Here is a 15,747-nt window from a genome sequence, read left to right as displayed (position 1 = left end):
CTCTTGGAGGAGCACACCAGTCAAAACTTAAAAGGAGAGTGTCATTAAAATCCTTTCTTATAAAGATAGATTTACATTACAGAAAGAGACTGTACAAACAGATTACCACTTACTCTTCCACAGTTGTGTATGGTATTAATCTTCCATTCCAAAAACATTCAAAAATAGGCCTTTTTCCTCTGGCACCTTTTTCTACTACGAAACAGTCATCATCATCATCATCATTTAATCCTTGATTAAAAAAAAAAAGTCTCCTTGAATATATTTCCATCAAAAACTAATACAGTATCAAAACCGATAGCAATCTTAATGAAGAAGTACTATTGTTATTAAGTTCAGCACAGAAGTAATGCACATTATATCAAGCTCATTATTTACAATATTAGTGGTTTTTTCCTGTTTTAGAAATACCAAGTAGAAAAACTAAGAAAGGTACAGAAAAATTCTAAATGGAAGTTAAATATTACCAATTTGAAGATTTCAATTTTGAGTGTTACTTTTCCTTAGTTTCAACTCATATTCTTCTAGTATCATAAAATCCTGTCCCAATTACTCAAGATTGGTTTCATCAAAAAAACCCAAACAAAACGCCCCCAAAACAAACAAACACCAAGCAAACCCACAAAAAAAACCAGCACAAAGTATTTTAAAACGCCTAGCATCTGAAAACTCACCACAACTAATTGAAATGAATTTTAAATGAAAGACTTTAAGACTACATGTTGTCCTTTGCAGTATTTCAATACTAGAATCTCTTGAATCTAACTGCTCATATTTTATTACTTTGTTGGAGCAAAGATGCCGTCAGGAAAGAGCAAAGTTTCAACTGGACGACATTCCGTAAGGGTTTACAATTTGAAATCAGATGGTGCTATGCCGAAGATCAGGTTTACAAGAATGAGTTACTACAACAGCCAATTTATTCGCAGGATCTGTTCGCCCAAAAGAATGCCAAACTTTTCTCCTTTGACACAACCTAAATCAGGTAACAATTTGCATTTCAACTTAAAATTGTTCTGGTTTTTATTTCATTAAAACATTTAGAGTAGTAGGACAGTCTATGATAGGACTGACAAGCAGCAAGACATTTCACTTACTTGATGGAAAACACGGATCATCAGGGTATGTTTCTTTATCATAAAGGAAGGGATGGTATCGGATAATGCCTTCGACTATGCCTTCTTCTTCAACATGTGCCTTAAACTCAAAGCTATCTGCTGCAGTATTTATATACAAAGTCTGCATGTCGTCTTTGATCTCCCTCAGATTGACAATCTTTGGTACTTTTCCCTTTTCAAACATTGAAATCTGGAAAAAAGGAAAACAAGTTGATTATCCCTAGAGCAAGAGACTTATATATATAGTAATAAGCAATTTGACAAATGACTGTTAGCAAAGGAATTAGTTCCTACACTGCAATGCCAAATAGAAGTACTTCCAAAGATTAAACTACATACACATCTTGAATGCTGTATTTTAAAATGCATGACTACAGAGAAACAGGCACAATATGAAATAAGGTGCCATCAAAGAGGACCGTTGACTAACACATATAAAATCTCTTACCTGAATGTCAATGTTGTTGAATGGGCTTATTTCTTTTGTGACAGCATTGGCTTCATTTCCTTTCGGTCCATGGATGTAATAGTGATAGATATGTCTGAAATACATTTCAGAAAAAAACCAAACCAGTAAGTAAAATTTAAAAATTGCACATTATAATTTTAAAAAATTCTAAATAAGATTGTATTTTTATTAAAATATACGTGGTTTGTTGCACTGTTATAAATCAACTCCTTAACAACATATATGTGGTACAAAAGATTTACTAAAGGGATGAATGAAAAGTGACTCCTTTTTATTCCTCTCACCTCTGTCATGCAATCACATTAGGACCAATTTTTGGGAAAAGTAATTGGAAACAAATTCAAAAAAATGCATAAATGAAAAAAAAAATACAATTGTTACATGGCTACAGATCCTTTGCATCAAAGGGTAAACTTAAAAAACTACTGTAAATTGTTCTCCACTCTGGAAATCAGAAAGAACTAGAGCCAGAAATCTTTCCACACTTTGTCTCTGATACCAGGTTTATATCAATCATCTAATAGTAAGAGAAACATATAATAAACAATCCCTATCTTTACATTATTTACAAAAATGTGAATATAGGTAGGAGTCATGGATGTGATCTGCATTATAGAAATAATGTTTCTGCTGTAAACATTGTTTTCCAATTGGCATTTTTCCTCATTCAAGAAACTTCAAAAAATCCAAATGGTCAGATAGATTAAATAGTTTCACAGAGACACGCAATTTGAGAAAACTGAGGAACTTAACTCCATTTAGTTCAACTTTTCAGGAAGCTAGCTAGCTCTTCCAACTTGAAAGACTGAATCCTTAAACCTGTGCAGGATGGTTTGGAGAAAAATGAGATTGTACTAGTCAAGGGGACTAAATGCATGACAGAAGTCAAATTCACCTACAAGTTTATAACTGCTTTGCTTCTGACATCTAGTGCCCTTAATGTTCCCCAAAGAGAAATGTTGGCTCCCAGAAAAAAAGCTCCTCATGGTCTCATTACTCAGGACTTTATGGCATGTCCAAACTGCTTAGTATTTTGCCAGCATTTCTTCCAGACTTAAAAAGGCAGTCTCCTGGCCTAAAGACACTGTTATTTTAGGGATTCATCCTGACTTCAAAGCATCCAAATGATGAGGGCTGCGCTGTATTGCATTAAAGCAGAATTTTTGTGGTATCATGCACGTGTGGCAAAAGGGAATGCGGCAGAAGGGAATGGGGAGGTGTTTGAGGGGAAAAAGGTCATTACAGCTGAAACAGTGACATAGGACTGTGTAGCACTGAAAGGCTAAATAACTGATTTTCCTGTAACAGCTACAGGGCATATTTGTGAATAGTTGCACCTGAGTTCCATCTCAAACAGAGGCAGCTCTTTCACTTCAGGAGATGGCTGAAAAGAATTAGCACACACTTGAGTGTTCACTTGATGAGCACCTGGAAGCTAAGGAGGGACCTAAGTTATTCTCTGCATGTAGATGTAGCCTATATTTTCATGAGGTTAAAAATGGTTTCAGCAACAAGTTTTTACGTGTATCACTGAATGACATTTCACATAGTAAGATATTATTTAATTCTTATATTAATCCTCTTTTAAAGTATATCTATTATTATCAGATTATAGGTTTCACAAAAATAAAACCATAGTTTGAAAACAAAGTTCTATAGTTTGCCAGATTTCAAAACTGGTCTTCAATTTTGTATTTCAGTTTACATTCACAGATGGATCCATCATCTTAACAGGTAAGCCCAAACTATTCACAGCTACCACAGGTATCTCCAGGCTCTGTGGGCCTACTGATGACATTATTACAGTACAGAGCAGACTGTCATATATCCTTCTCCCTCTTAAACTGGGATGAAGCAGCAGAACTTTCTTTTATTGTTGTTTTAAAAAGCCAACCAACCGAAAGATCCCCTAAAACTGTAAATACAAAGCTAGATACAAAGGTTAGGAGCACAGCTGTGAGCAAACTGATGTGAGCAACTGATGAAGCTATTAGTAATTAGATTAACACCTTATTATGTTAGAAATACACCATTGAGTTGAACAGGCTACTAAAAATTACAGTGGATAATTATGTATCAATCATCAAGTCACATCTTTGGTTGGGCGACCCCCACTCAGTTGTGTTAATTTCTGTAAAATTGGTTAGATAGGGAGGCTAACTGTAGTATCAGCCGCCTTAACAGGAATAAGGCTAATGTCAAAGTACAAAACAAAAGTAGTTCATAATTATCTGACTTTGTTAGTAAGTCACTTTTAAATCAAATCTTTTAAATCACCAACTTACGCCAGCTGCCTTGTCCAAAGATGAAAGTAGTTTTTCAAGTACTGCATGTGATCTGGTTGTACACCTGTGATGACAACTGCTGTGAAACTCTCTTTATCCCTTTCTTCTAATATTAGATTATGAAGAAATCTTTCATCATCACTTGTGATGTGACTAGAATCAGATGGCTACAAAAAGAGTAAAATAATAAGGGCAGGGATGTAAACTGAATTTTTGAACTCCCATCAACTTGAAAGGAATTAAAAAATGTAACAGAAAAGCAATAAAGAACACATGATGCTAAGAATCACAAAGGATTAAAGCTTAAAATAAAAGTTTCCAAATTAAAGTCAACAAGTTGAGAATGTGACATCACTGATCCAGTAATTTTCAACTCACTTTCATCACAGCACCTGAAGCGTGCAGTCTAGAAATGCATTTAATCATGCTTAATGTAGTACTGTGTGATATCCATGTTCTCATCCACCAAGTGGAAACATTAAGTGTGCAAGACATTATGTCCTCTTTAAGAAAAGAAAGCCAAAAAAATTATTGGCTTTTAAAGGGATAGGCTGCTTTCTATAAAAGAAACTCAAATGGAAGAAACACTTTTGCTGTAAAAGAAAAAAAGGTGAATCCTCAATTCAAGATGAAATGTTGAGTAGTCTAACAAAAAGAGAAATTCCTGATTCCAGAAACTATTGATTTCTTTTCCTAAATGGATACCCTTTGCTCTTTTGACAGGTTTCTAAACTGCAGAGACACAGTGGTTGATGTCATGCTTCACACTGGACCAGTGAGTATTCCATTACATTTGATACATCCAGAAAAAAAGCTACTTTTAAAACAAAGATTAAGATATTTATAGTGAATGCAAACAATTGCTACAACTGAGAAGATACGTTGTAGTAAATGCAGCTAACATGCCTTATTTTCCAGGAAAGCAGACAAACACCACATCACTAAGGCATGAGAGGAGACATGTCTCACCCAACCACAGTTAGGTGGAATAGTTAATCAAGGGTGTTCTAACAAGCCTTACTTTCCCCAGGGATTCAAAGACCTCTCCTTAACAAAGAGGAGAATTTAACCAATTTTGAGACCTTTCATCAAAGATGACTACATCTCTTTTTCTTGCACATAGCTTAGACTCTTTTAAATATAACAGTCTTGCTAATTTAATGCCAACAAGGGACTATTCTGTGCTAGTGATGGGATTGGCTATAATAAAGAAAAGCCAGAGCTGCTTGGTCCTCATCTCCATGTGATCTGACAAACCTAGAAGCTGCACACTCACACTGAACAAATGCCACTCTGTACAGTGTGGAACAAATTTACAGAGTGAAAGAAACTCCAAAATACCCCTCCCAAATTCTCTGGCTGCCTTCCCACTACAGATGACAAACTACCACGGCACCTTCCCCTACATTCCTACCATCTATCTCAACTAGAAAATTACTACTTACACCTTTGAAATATTAAATGGTCCAGAGAAGTGACTGCAGTGGACACAGGTGCCTATTATCCATTAAGGAAAGATGACCAGCAGGGGTAACATTAATGCCACTTCTCTTCAGTGTTACAGTCTTGTTCTAGAGTCCCTTTGGTTTCATTTTAATTACATCTTGATTTCTTTGCAAAAATAACTTCCTTCACCAACTGAATGGCTGAAAGGCTCAATTATTCTTCTCACACTACTAATCCATTTGCAACTTCTACTTCTGCCATAGTATCCTCTTGCTGATGTATGTGTAGGGCAGACCATTTTTCAAGTCATTAATGAGATGAATTCACACATTTTATTTCATACCAATATAATGAACTGGCCTAGGTATTTCAATGATTTGCAAAAAAAATCCTACACCTGAGTTATTTCTCTGTTATCTTCACACTTCACTTCTAATACTTGAGTTTTTCACATCATATCTTCCCTCTTGGATAGTTACAAATTGTCTTTTAAGACTAATAGAACTTTACTTGCATTTTTAAATTTAAAGTGTCAGTTTAACTTCGATTTTATATTATTACCACAACTTTCCAAACAGTTGATTGCACCACCTTCTTGAACTCTTTAGTAGTATCTATGCATCTCGTTCAGCTTCTTTCCTCCAATTCATGCCTGCTACTTTGTATCATCCACCCTTTCTCTTTAATATCAAACAGGGAGAGAAAGCATTCACACCCTTCACAACAAAGCAGGTTTTGTCTGCTTTTATTTCCAGTTTCTACTTTTGTGAGTCTGCCTTCTTAACTACATTGTACAGTGAATAGAAACAAAACTCTGGCAATTCATTTTTTGTTGCAACTCACTGACCCAAGATAGGCATGATAAAAATCCTCCTGTTCCTGTGCCATCCATACAAAACACCAAGAACACAAATATAACCCACTAGATTTGTGCTCAAGGTTTGACTACCTTGTCATACACACCACCCATTTTTCCTCCCATCTGCAGCCTCAGCTACATCTTTGCCTTTCCCTCCTTGCCCAAAAATGCCCAAAGAACAGTTCTTTTCAGTCTTCCTCCCTATCTTACAGGTTTTTTTTTATTTAGGCTCTCTTTCTTCATGAAAAGCATCAGGACTGCTGAGCTTAGTTTTCATCTAAAAAGTTCATTCATTTTACAAAATTTATGAATATTTGTAAAACTAATTGGTTTTGTTGCTCTGGCTGGACTTTTCTCCCATATGCTCTTTAGTCTTATGTATTCTAAACAAGTACAATTTGGTTCCCTGATTCTTATCTTACTGCTTCAGAGAAACCTCTTTTTTGTTTCATACACAACAAAAAATTTGCTGTGCTTAGGAAAGTATTTTTAAATATTTTTCTTAACCTGATGGGCAAAGCTGTAAAGCATTTCTATCATTTAACATTAACTGAAAAGAGGAAAAAGCATTACATAAAAATAAGGCATTATGATACAGCATCTCTAAGTTCTTGGTTACTTCCTTTTACACTCCAGAGTGCAAATGATTCAATAAGGTGAAGATATCCCCAGATAAGTGTTACAAGAATATTACACAGTTAAATCACATTAACCTAAGAAAGGCTTTCAATTAGAAATGCAAGAATCTTAAGGCTATTTACCTTTCTGTTTTGAATGAATCCAGTATATATTGCTTCTTTGTTTTTCTCCTTCTTTTCAAAATCCTCTTTAGAAAGGACAAGTTCATGAACATCCTGAGATGCTGCAGGTTTGCTTATCATCTGATTTTATTAAAGAAACAGCATTTATTATCATTATAAGACTTAAAATTAACATCATAAAATACTTGATTGCTGTGATTAGAAGTTAGGAAGTAACAATCTGATTGTGTGGAAATGTTCTAAAATAAGACTAAAGTCTGAGATTGACTTACTCTGGCAGACTGTCCCACGAAGAACACTGCTTGCTTGCCTCCAACTCCAAAATATGAAATATCACTATTTAAACTACGAGGTACTGGCAAAGGGCGTACATATCCTGAATGATCACTGAGAATAAAAAGTGTCTTTAATAAATTTTTACAAGATAAAAGTAATTAAAAACCCCAAAGGCACTTCTGATCTAAAGCTTCTATTAAATTCTTCCTCCTGACATTTTGTTTAAAAAATCCTTCACTTTATACCTTTTAAAACTGCAACATTAAAATATGTGCCTGAAATTCCTGATGTACACTTCTCAAAAGGATGATCACAGAGTAAGTATTTTCCTAAGTCATCTTATAAAACGTTTCTATCCCTTCTCATAAACCAAATCTTATTCAAATGAAAATTGCTTACAAAGCAAGCTTAATCTTTCTGACAGCATCTTTTCATAAAAATACTTTTAAGTCAAAGTGGGAAATAATGCCAACCAACTATTAAATGCAGACTTAGAGATGACAAATGCTATCAGGAGAGAAATTCCATGTCTTTTAAGTCACCTTGAACAGTCTTATCTAGCTTAGGACAAACATATATTCTCAAATCACAGCAGTCTCAAATGAAAATAAGGTGTAGATGGTATCCTGCTATATTTTACACCTATGTTCCCACATTAAGTGGTAGTAATCCACAGTTTAAATCTAGCATTTCAGGGATACTACTCATTTCTGTTACTAAACTCACCTACAACAATTTCAAAAAGCAGTGCATTTCTTTAGAAATGACCCAGAATCACATTTTATGCACAAATCTCCAAATGTTTTAAAGACATTGACTTTCTATTTGGAGATGCTTTCAACGCAAAAAAACTTCCCCCGGCTATATTATCACATCCCACAGCCCCATTACTTTTTACACTACCTGCTCATACGACAAATTAGTTATGACTGAGGCTGTAATTCTCATCTTCACATTTAACATCCTAGGCTTAAGGCATTTAACATGTCACTGAAGCTCAAAAACTCTACATAACTAATCCTGTGGAATTTTATAGACATCACAATAATATTATAATAATTATGAATAATAGTATTAATAACAATATTAAGCCTGGCTGAGCAGGTGGAACATCTCTTGAGAACAGATTCAAAACCGTAAAGTTTATTCACATAAATAGCAAAACCCACCATAAAACCTCCACTTACTGCTTTAAATGCAAAACATTTATTTTGTATAGCCTGCATCAAAAAATGGACATCTTCAGGTATAATTTACAATACATTATACAGAATTAAGATTTAAGTAAAAAAAAAGAAAAAATTAACTAAAACGATGTATCTGTTTATCTGTTATTGCAGTAGCTTAACAGATATTGAATGCATCATTTAATGAACTACTGAAAGGTTTTCACATAGCAGATGAACACAGTACAAAAATCCTCTGCAGGACACAGCATGCCACCTACCTGCTTGCAGGCAAGCAAAAGACAGCTTAGAAAAGGTCCCAAGAACAAGAAACTATTCAGTTTGCCACAATAACAGAAAAGAAGTTTCATGTTAGGAAGCTTCACTATTTCCTACTTATAAAAAAGTATGGGTCTATTTATGTAGTTATACCATGACAGGGTTTAGCTAAGTGTTGGTATACAGCTATGTCTTAAGAGCATATTTTGTGGACCTTCGCAGAGCTTGCTAATTGTTGTAGAATTAGCTAACCTTTCGAAGTCTCCTTGTCGTGTAAACTTTGACAATCTATATACAGCCCAGTTGTTAAGCTGTTTAGAAGTCATTCCACTTCCATTATCAATCACAGCAACAGCTGGTTTTCCTTGGGAATCATCAAATAACTGTTTGGGGAAAGACAAACAAACAGCACAAATCAACAAGGAGCAACAGCAAAAAAAAAAAAAAAAAAAAACAAAAACCAACGCAAACTACGTCTGAAAAAAATAAAGTATTTCGATCTTACCAATTTTATCTGTATACTCCGAATACCAGTATTTTGAGATGTAGCTGACAGAGAATTGTCAATCAATTCAGCAAGGGCAAATGCTAAAGAAATTGAAGAAAAATAACCCTATTAGTGCTCAGAAAACAGACACCCACTTATAGTAGTTTCTTCCAAGCAACTAGGATAACACATTACCTGAACACAGACAAGACCTAAGCCCTGTCAGAACAATCAAAATCACAGAACACCTTGTTTAAAAAATAAAATAGCTTGTACATGTACTTTATGATTTGTTTCATCACTGAATCTCTCATGTCTCTTAATGGTAAGAACACAATTATTGAAAAGAACAATGATGAACTAACCATCTCCTTACCAAAAGACAGATTTATCCCTTTCACAATCAGGAATTAATTTTTATGATTCATATGAGAGTCAAAAATATGCAAAAAATGGACTTTGACTTCTTAAAATATTGAGGAAAGAATTAATTAACTGAAGACACCTGAATTGAAATTTTGTGAAACATCTAAAACTACAACGTTACTTGTTTATAAAAACATAAAGGAAATTGTAGAAATGGTTAAGGACTTCAGTGAATGGTAAATACAACCAGAGTTCTGTCAGATCCATGGCAATGCACAGAAGAAATAGTCAGGCAAACTGTTTGCACAAACTTTTTGTTTCTAACCATTAATGCCTGGGGCTCTTACCTAATTAAACTACCTAAGTTTACGGGAAAATTGCATTTAATCTGAAAAAACTACATCAAGTTCAGATTAATTCAATCTGACTGACCAGCCTCAGTAAACAGACATTTCCATTCAGTCTCACTAAAAAGAAGCCTCTCTAAAAACCTTATTTCCTACAACTTGCAAAGTTCTTCACAATGCTACAGTGCAATTTACACTGGCCATGCACTTCAGACATGTAAAAGAAAACCCTTGAGTATTAGTGTAACACAGCAACACTGAAGCATTTGGCGTTTTTCCTCAAGCTGTTACTGAAATACAAATAAAAACAGTTCTGCAATTTTTTGCAACTTCATTGTAAACAGAGCAGCTGAGCATCAGTTATGTGATTCATATTTACTATTCCATAATAAACAAAATGGTCGTTTATCAACACTCGAAATTGGTTAGGCATTGTCTTTAGAGATGTTGTATATAAGAAGCATCAGCTGCATTACACTTACACAGGCTCAAAACTGCAATTTGCTGCCAGTGAAAATTTAGGCAAAAAATTGTTTAGTACTTCAGCCTTCTCCATGTCAGCTGCCACTAGACCCCCTCACCCTCACATTTCATTTATTGAGGGTGCAACTTCCTTTGTCATCCTTTTCTAATGTACCTGCAGAAACCCTTATAATTCATCCTCACATCCCTTTCCAAATTTATTCCAGCAGTGCCTTGGCGTTCCTGATCTCATTTGTGCATTCCCAGACAATATTCCTATATTATTCTCAGTATTCATGCCTCTGCTTCCACCACCTATGCAATTCCCTTCCCACTTGTGTTTTAGTTTGACCAGGAGGTCTTTACTCAGCGATGCTATTCTTCTGCCTTCCACGCCCGATTTCTTCCACAGAGAAATCAATAGTTCTTGTGCTCTAAAAAGTTATTTAAATAACTATAAGCACTCTTCTACTCCTTTATCCCCACGGGTGTTTCCCATGGTGTCTGATCCACCATGCCCTTAAACAACTGAAAGGTCCTTTCCTAAGGTTTAGAGCCCTTAGAGTATTTTACACGTTGCCTGTTAAATCGAATTCCACCAGGGTGTGGTCATTACAGACCAGCCCCTGATTAGCCTTTCCAGTCAGGTCCTCTGTGCTGGGAGAGCAACAGGCCCACTATCGGCTGCTGCAGGAATAAGGCACAGATCTCCACGGAATGCTCTGTGTGGCCTTACACAGCAATTCCTGTGCACAGGGATAGATGTACCACTGACTCAACTGCCACAGCACTTTGAGCACAGTACCACCAATCCCAAATGAAAACAGTGCCTTTTCTGGGGCGTGGAACAAATGATGTGCACAAAGAGGAAAGGGGAAAAACTGGTCCTTAAAAATACAGCTGCTATTTATAGACATTTCTGATTGTTTTAAACAACAGAAATGGTATCATGCTTGAGTCTTGATTTTTTTTTTTTTTTTGCATTTTTTCTGTGCAATTTTGAACCTGCTGTACCTAAGAAGTACATAGTACTTAGAAGGTAATCACAGCCACAGACAGAATTTTCAGAGAAGCCATAAACAGAAAGTAATTTATTCAATACAACAAAACAAAATGCTGGTTACATATTTCATGCACCACTTAGATAAAAACTAATTAAAGTAGCATCTTTTTAAAGAAATACTTGCTCGTGTTGATAAATTAAGCCCTGTAGCACCCTAGATGGGTGGGCACACAAAATTCTACAGTAGCCCACACAAAAACTGTTCATGAAATTCAAACACAAGAGCTACAGTTTAGTACAGAAGAGAAAAACCTGACAACACAAATGCTGATCTGTCTGAATGACGCGCACAGGATTATTCAAGCTAAAGTTCTTTTACTTCTAAAATACTCAAACTTCTTGAACAAGAATTTGAGAAGGTACCTCTATGAATCTCGATTTTTAGATGGCTAATTTTAATAATTTTTAAAAGAAGAATTTGTATGAAGTACATTAATTTGTCTTTTACAGTTAAGACTATTTTTTAGCAGCTATAATTATAAGTTGAATTGCTTATAACCACATTATATTCACATGATTTACACAAGATTACTTTTGCAGGTACTTACGCAAAGGATTTTGGCCCTCGCTGGCATAGTACTCGTACATGCCACTTTTGACAAGTGTATCATAGTGGGGCAGAAACTCAATTCGCTCCTTGGTTGCCAAAAGTAACATTTGATCAACCGACTGCAGCAGATATAAAGTAACTCCATCGTGAACAAGCTTGCCTGCAGTGAAAATGAAATACAAAGTACACGGAACAGCACTGCATCAAGCAACATCTGCTCTCAAAACAAGTACGGGTTTAGCCACAGGTAAACTCTGTATTTCCCTAGGTGTTGCCTGTTCAGCATTTAACAAAAAGATTTAAATTAATATCTTTTCACATTTCCAAGCTTAATAATGCAAGTTTTGTCAGGTGACAGCTATGTACATATCATTTTTTCCTATCATTTACAGAATTTATTTCAGAAGATACTTAATACAACCATCATCATACTAACTCATCAAAAATGTGTTTGTGAAGTAGTTTTTTAACAATTTTTGACAAATTACTACAGGATTTGTACTCTCAGTTAATTATTACGAGTCATAGAGCATGAACAATTATCACGTGAACTTTATGATCAATATAAGAAATAGCTGTAGTTATTTTGCCATCTAAGATACTTACTGAAGTTATCTTCTGTGATTTCCGTCCTATTTGTGGTGGTGATAACAAAGGTTTCATTAGAAGATATGCCAAATGCCTACAAAAATTGAAGGTTATTTAGTTATGGTAACCGAGTAGTCCAAAAACTATTCAGATACATTGAAACAAAAAAAAGGTGTTGTCTATTTACTTTGTGACAAGCTACTGATGAGTAATCACATAATCTCTTAGAACACAGTTGAAAGTAGGATCACTCGTTTTCTCAATTTAGCCAAATCTCTCCATGCTAGGTTGATTTTTTTACCTGCATAAAATAAAAATACGGCCTAGCGAGCAACAGGAATTTTAAGGAGAAGAACTGTTTTACAGATAATCCCCTGAGGGCAGAGGAATGAGACTGAACTGCTCTACCTCTTCTGACTGTGAAACTACAACAGCAATAGCTATGATCTAGATGGTGTCCCATATTTAACTGCACTTTTGAGACACCAAACCAACCTAATATTTCTTAACGTTGGATATTAAAGTCTTTGTTCTTCAATTATATCATATATCTAAAAAAATAATTAGGATTTCTTTCAGAAAAAATTCTTTACTGTTAAAACACTGAAGTTTATTCTTCTGAACCTAAACAATCTTTGCCACTTCGATGCCTTCTTTTGGATGTGTTTACTGACTTTTTATCCTGCTTTCTATATGCATTTAAATGTCTCTGCTTTTGCTTGCATTTTTGCACCCTGGCATCCAACACTAATCTCTTTCCCAAAACAATAAAATAAATATCTGCATTTTCTCTCACCTCTCCAGGTCTTTGAAACTCAAGCAAAAGTCAACTCCGGTCTCATCAAACTCCATAAACCCACTCAGTCTTGCGGTGACAACTCAAGACAGGTGCTTTATGTACTTTTAGCCAGATTCTTCCCTGAAGGAAGCTCTAGCATTCCCTGCAGCAGCTTGCCCTCATCATTTCCCAAATCTCTCTTTCCATCCCTATTACTCAGACACATGAAAATATTTTTAAACACTGCTTATGGTTTCATTAGGAGCCTACTTTCCATATTTCAGTTACTTTCTCCCTGTGACCACATTAAAGTTGCAGTTATTACCCATCAGCAAAATTAGAAAAAACTGCTGAATTTCTCACAGCACTTGGTTCAAGTGAAACAAATGCAGATGACACAGAGACTGATATTCAGACTTAAGAACCCGGAGTAACACTTTTTAACTTTTCTACATTCAGATCACTTCAATTTTACCTCTCACATTACACAAAATTCCACGTAGCAAATCTGTGCAGGAAAAACTATATAATTGCTCAGAGGAAAAAAAAAGTAAGCATTAAAATATACAGATTTTTGAAAGCTAACCTCCTACTGTGCCATTTGAGGTCAGTGGTTAATACACAGTAACTGTAGAGTTTTACATCTGAAAGCACAGATAAGCATCTTTCCAGCCAGCTATAATTATAGCTTCCCTGTTTTCTCAATCTCCCAAAGGCTCTTCTGCTCTCAAACCCTTATGAAGAGTGCAGTATTTACTTTAGGGCAGCAAGAAGTTAGGATCAGCTTGTGCATGTACAAAACAGCCTGCTAGGGGAGCAGGGGCAGCCTCATCCTTCTGGTCCTCTCTCCCATCCCATGGGTGAGCCTCAACTAAACCCACTCCAAGCATTGCCTGGCAGGTTATGCTTTAATTTCCTGGGTGAGCCCAGCATTTCTGTGTCCACTGGCAGCAGGTCCTTTCCACTTCACAGGCTACTAGGTAGGTATATGAATCAAGTTTGGCAGTCTGAACTGCAGATAACTGTTTTTTCTTATCCATGCCATGGTTTAACAGGCCATATCCTTTGTAAACTTTGGGGGTTACTCAGCTTGAATGCTTCACTTCTATGTAAGACTTACTTGTTTTACTTCCTCCCTCCCTCTGTCCTACATTCTTGGTTATCCTAGTCCCTGTCTCTTCCCACTATGCCAGGTAGCAGTGATGGGGCTGCAGAGCTGTGCCAGTTTGCGGATGTGATTTCCCAAATGAGAAGCTGCTGGTCATTCCTGAATTAAAGTGAACCTACTGGACAATTTATTTGTAGAGTTTGTGACTTTCATTCAGTTCTGACAGACAGTGTTTGGTCAAATGTTCCATTTCTCAGTAAGATGTGTGCACATAAGAGATATCATGATATCTTTTGTTGGTAAGAAGTTCAGGTTTCACCGCCATGCCTTTTTCAGCCCAGCATGGTGCCCTTTTCCAAATAGGTACTGAAGATGCACACAACTCAATTTGCTAAGATTCATGAGTCAACCCAGAAGCACACTGATAGGATAAATCTATGAGTTATTCTATGATAGACACAGACACACAAATATGGTGAAGCTTGTCATGTCATCAAAATCTTCAAGGATACAATCACTATGCTCAGAAATGCTTCTGCACATTCACAGTGAAAGCATGTTTGGAGGTTATTGTATTCAAACAACTAAGTGGAAAGCTTTTATCTTTTTGTATACAAAAGAAGAGATGTTGGGAGAAAAAACAGAGACAAGCTTCAAAAGTAAATCCACAAGCTAGAAAAGGCAGACATGTGAAAAGGCAAAGATCCCTGTTGGTTACATATTATTGCCCCATGCAGATGCAAGAGTTAAAATGGTAAAAAGATGAACAGTTATGTGCACAGAGAAGAGAAAAATGACACCTAAAGCTTGAAAAGTATAGATTATGTCAACAAACCAAACTTTTAGTATTCTGGGAAAATAACCATAATTGTTGACTGAAAACCAAATTAGTTGCTAGACCACACTTGGAAGCGTGCGGAGTGTACACTGCGGGGCCCTGATGTCAGAGAGCTGTAGGGGCAACCACCGCGAGAGGAGGCAATCAATTGCCCTGAGACAGCCACAGCCAGCTCCAGATAGCTCTCAAATCCATGGAATCAACTCACTCCTCACATAGATTTCCACCAGAAGGGCACATGGTGCTTCTCTGCTCAAATTTATCAGGGAAGAAACAGAAGAGACAAATAAGAAGCATTTGTCAGAACAGAGGAGATCCATCAGGAGACATTGCCCGGGACAGACACATCGAAAGGATGTTCTCCACACCAGAGCAGGGATGGTCCCAAAGTTGCTGAGGCCCATGGAGGACCCATGTCAGGGCACAGAATTTCCTCTCTCTGTCCTCATACTCCATGGAACTGTGACCCATGGCAAATTCATCATAGCAGGAAAAAAACCC

The 15,747-nt window shown here is 36.2% G+C and overlaps 1 protein-coding gene across 1 annotated transcript in view; it reads right to left on the bottom strand.

Moving 5' to 3' along the window:
• Window positions 1-15,747, bottom strand: part of SMCHD1 (structural maintenance of chromosomes flexible hinge domain containing 1) — a 68,393-nt gene that overhangs the window by 44,329 nt on the left and 8,317 nt on the right. Inside the window, exons 2-12 of the mRNA XM_066184431.1 lie at window positions 12,541-12,616; window positions 11,933-12,094; window positions 9,165-9,247; window positions 8,912-9,042; window positions 7,211-7,325; window positions 6,939-7,058; window positions 3,873-4,039; window positions 1,567-1,660; window positions 1,098-1,308; window positions 114-231; window positions 3-26 (exon numbers count right to left, since the gene is read on the bottom strand). Coding sequence (XP_066040528.1) covers window positions 3-26; window positions 114-231; window positions 1,098-1,308; window positions 1,567-1,660; window positions 3,873-4,039; window positions 6,939-7,058; window positions 7,211-7,325; window positions 8,912-9,042; window positions 9,165-9,247; window positions 11,933-12,094; window positions 12,541-12,616 — 1,301 coding nt within the window. The remainder of the gene's footprint in view (window positions 1-2; window positions 27-113; window positions 232-1,097; window positions 1,309-1,566; window positions 1,661-3,872; window positions 4,040-6,938; window positions 7,059-7,210; window positions 7,326-8,911; window positions 9,043-9,164; window positions 9,248-11,932; window positions 12,095-12,540; window positions 12,617-15,747) is intronic.

This window comes from Chamaea fasciata, unplaced genomic scaffold (genome assembly GCF_029207755.1).
Source record: "Chamaea fasciata isolate MVZ Bird 193981 ecotype frontalis unplaced genomic scaffold, bChaFas1.0.hap1 SCAF_1, whole genome shotgun sequence".
Classification (NCBI taxonomy): Eukaryota; Metazoa; Chordata; class Aves; order Passeriformes; family Sylviidae; genus Chamaea; species Chamaea fasciata.
This window is presented reverse-complemented; position numbering and strand designations above follow the sequence as displayed.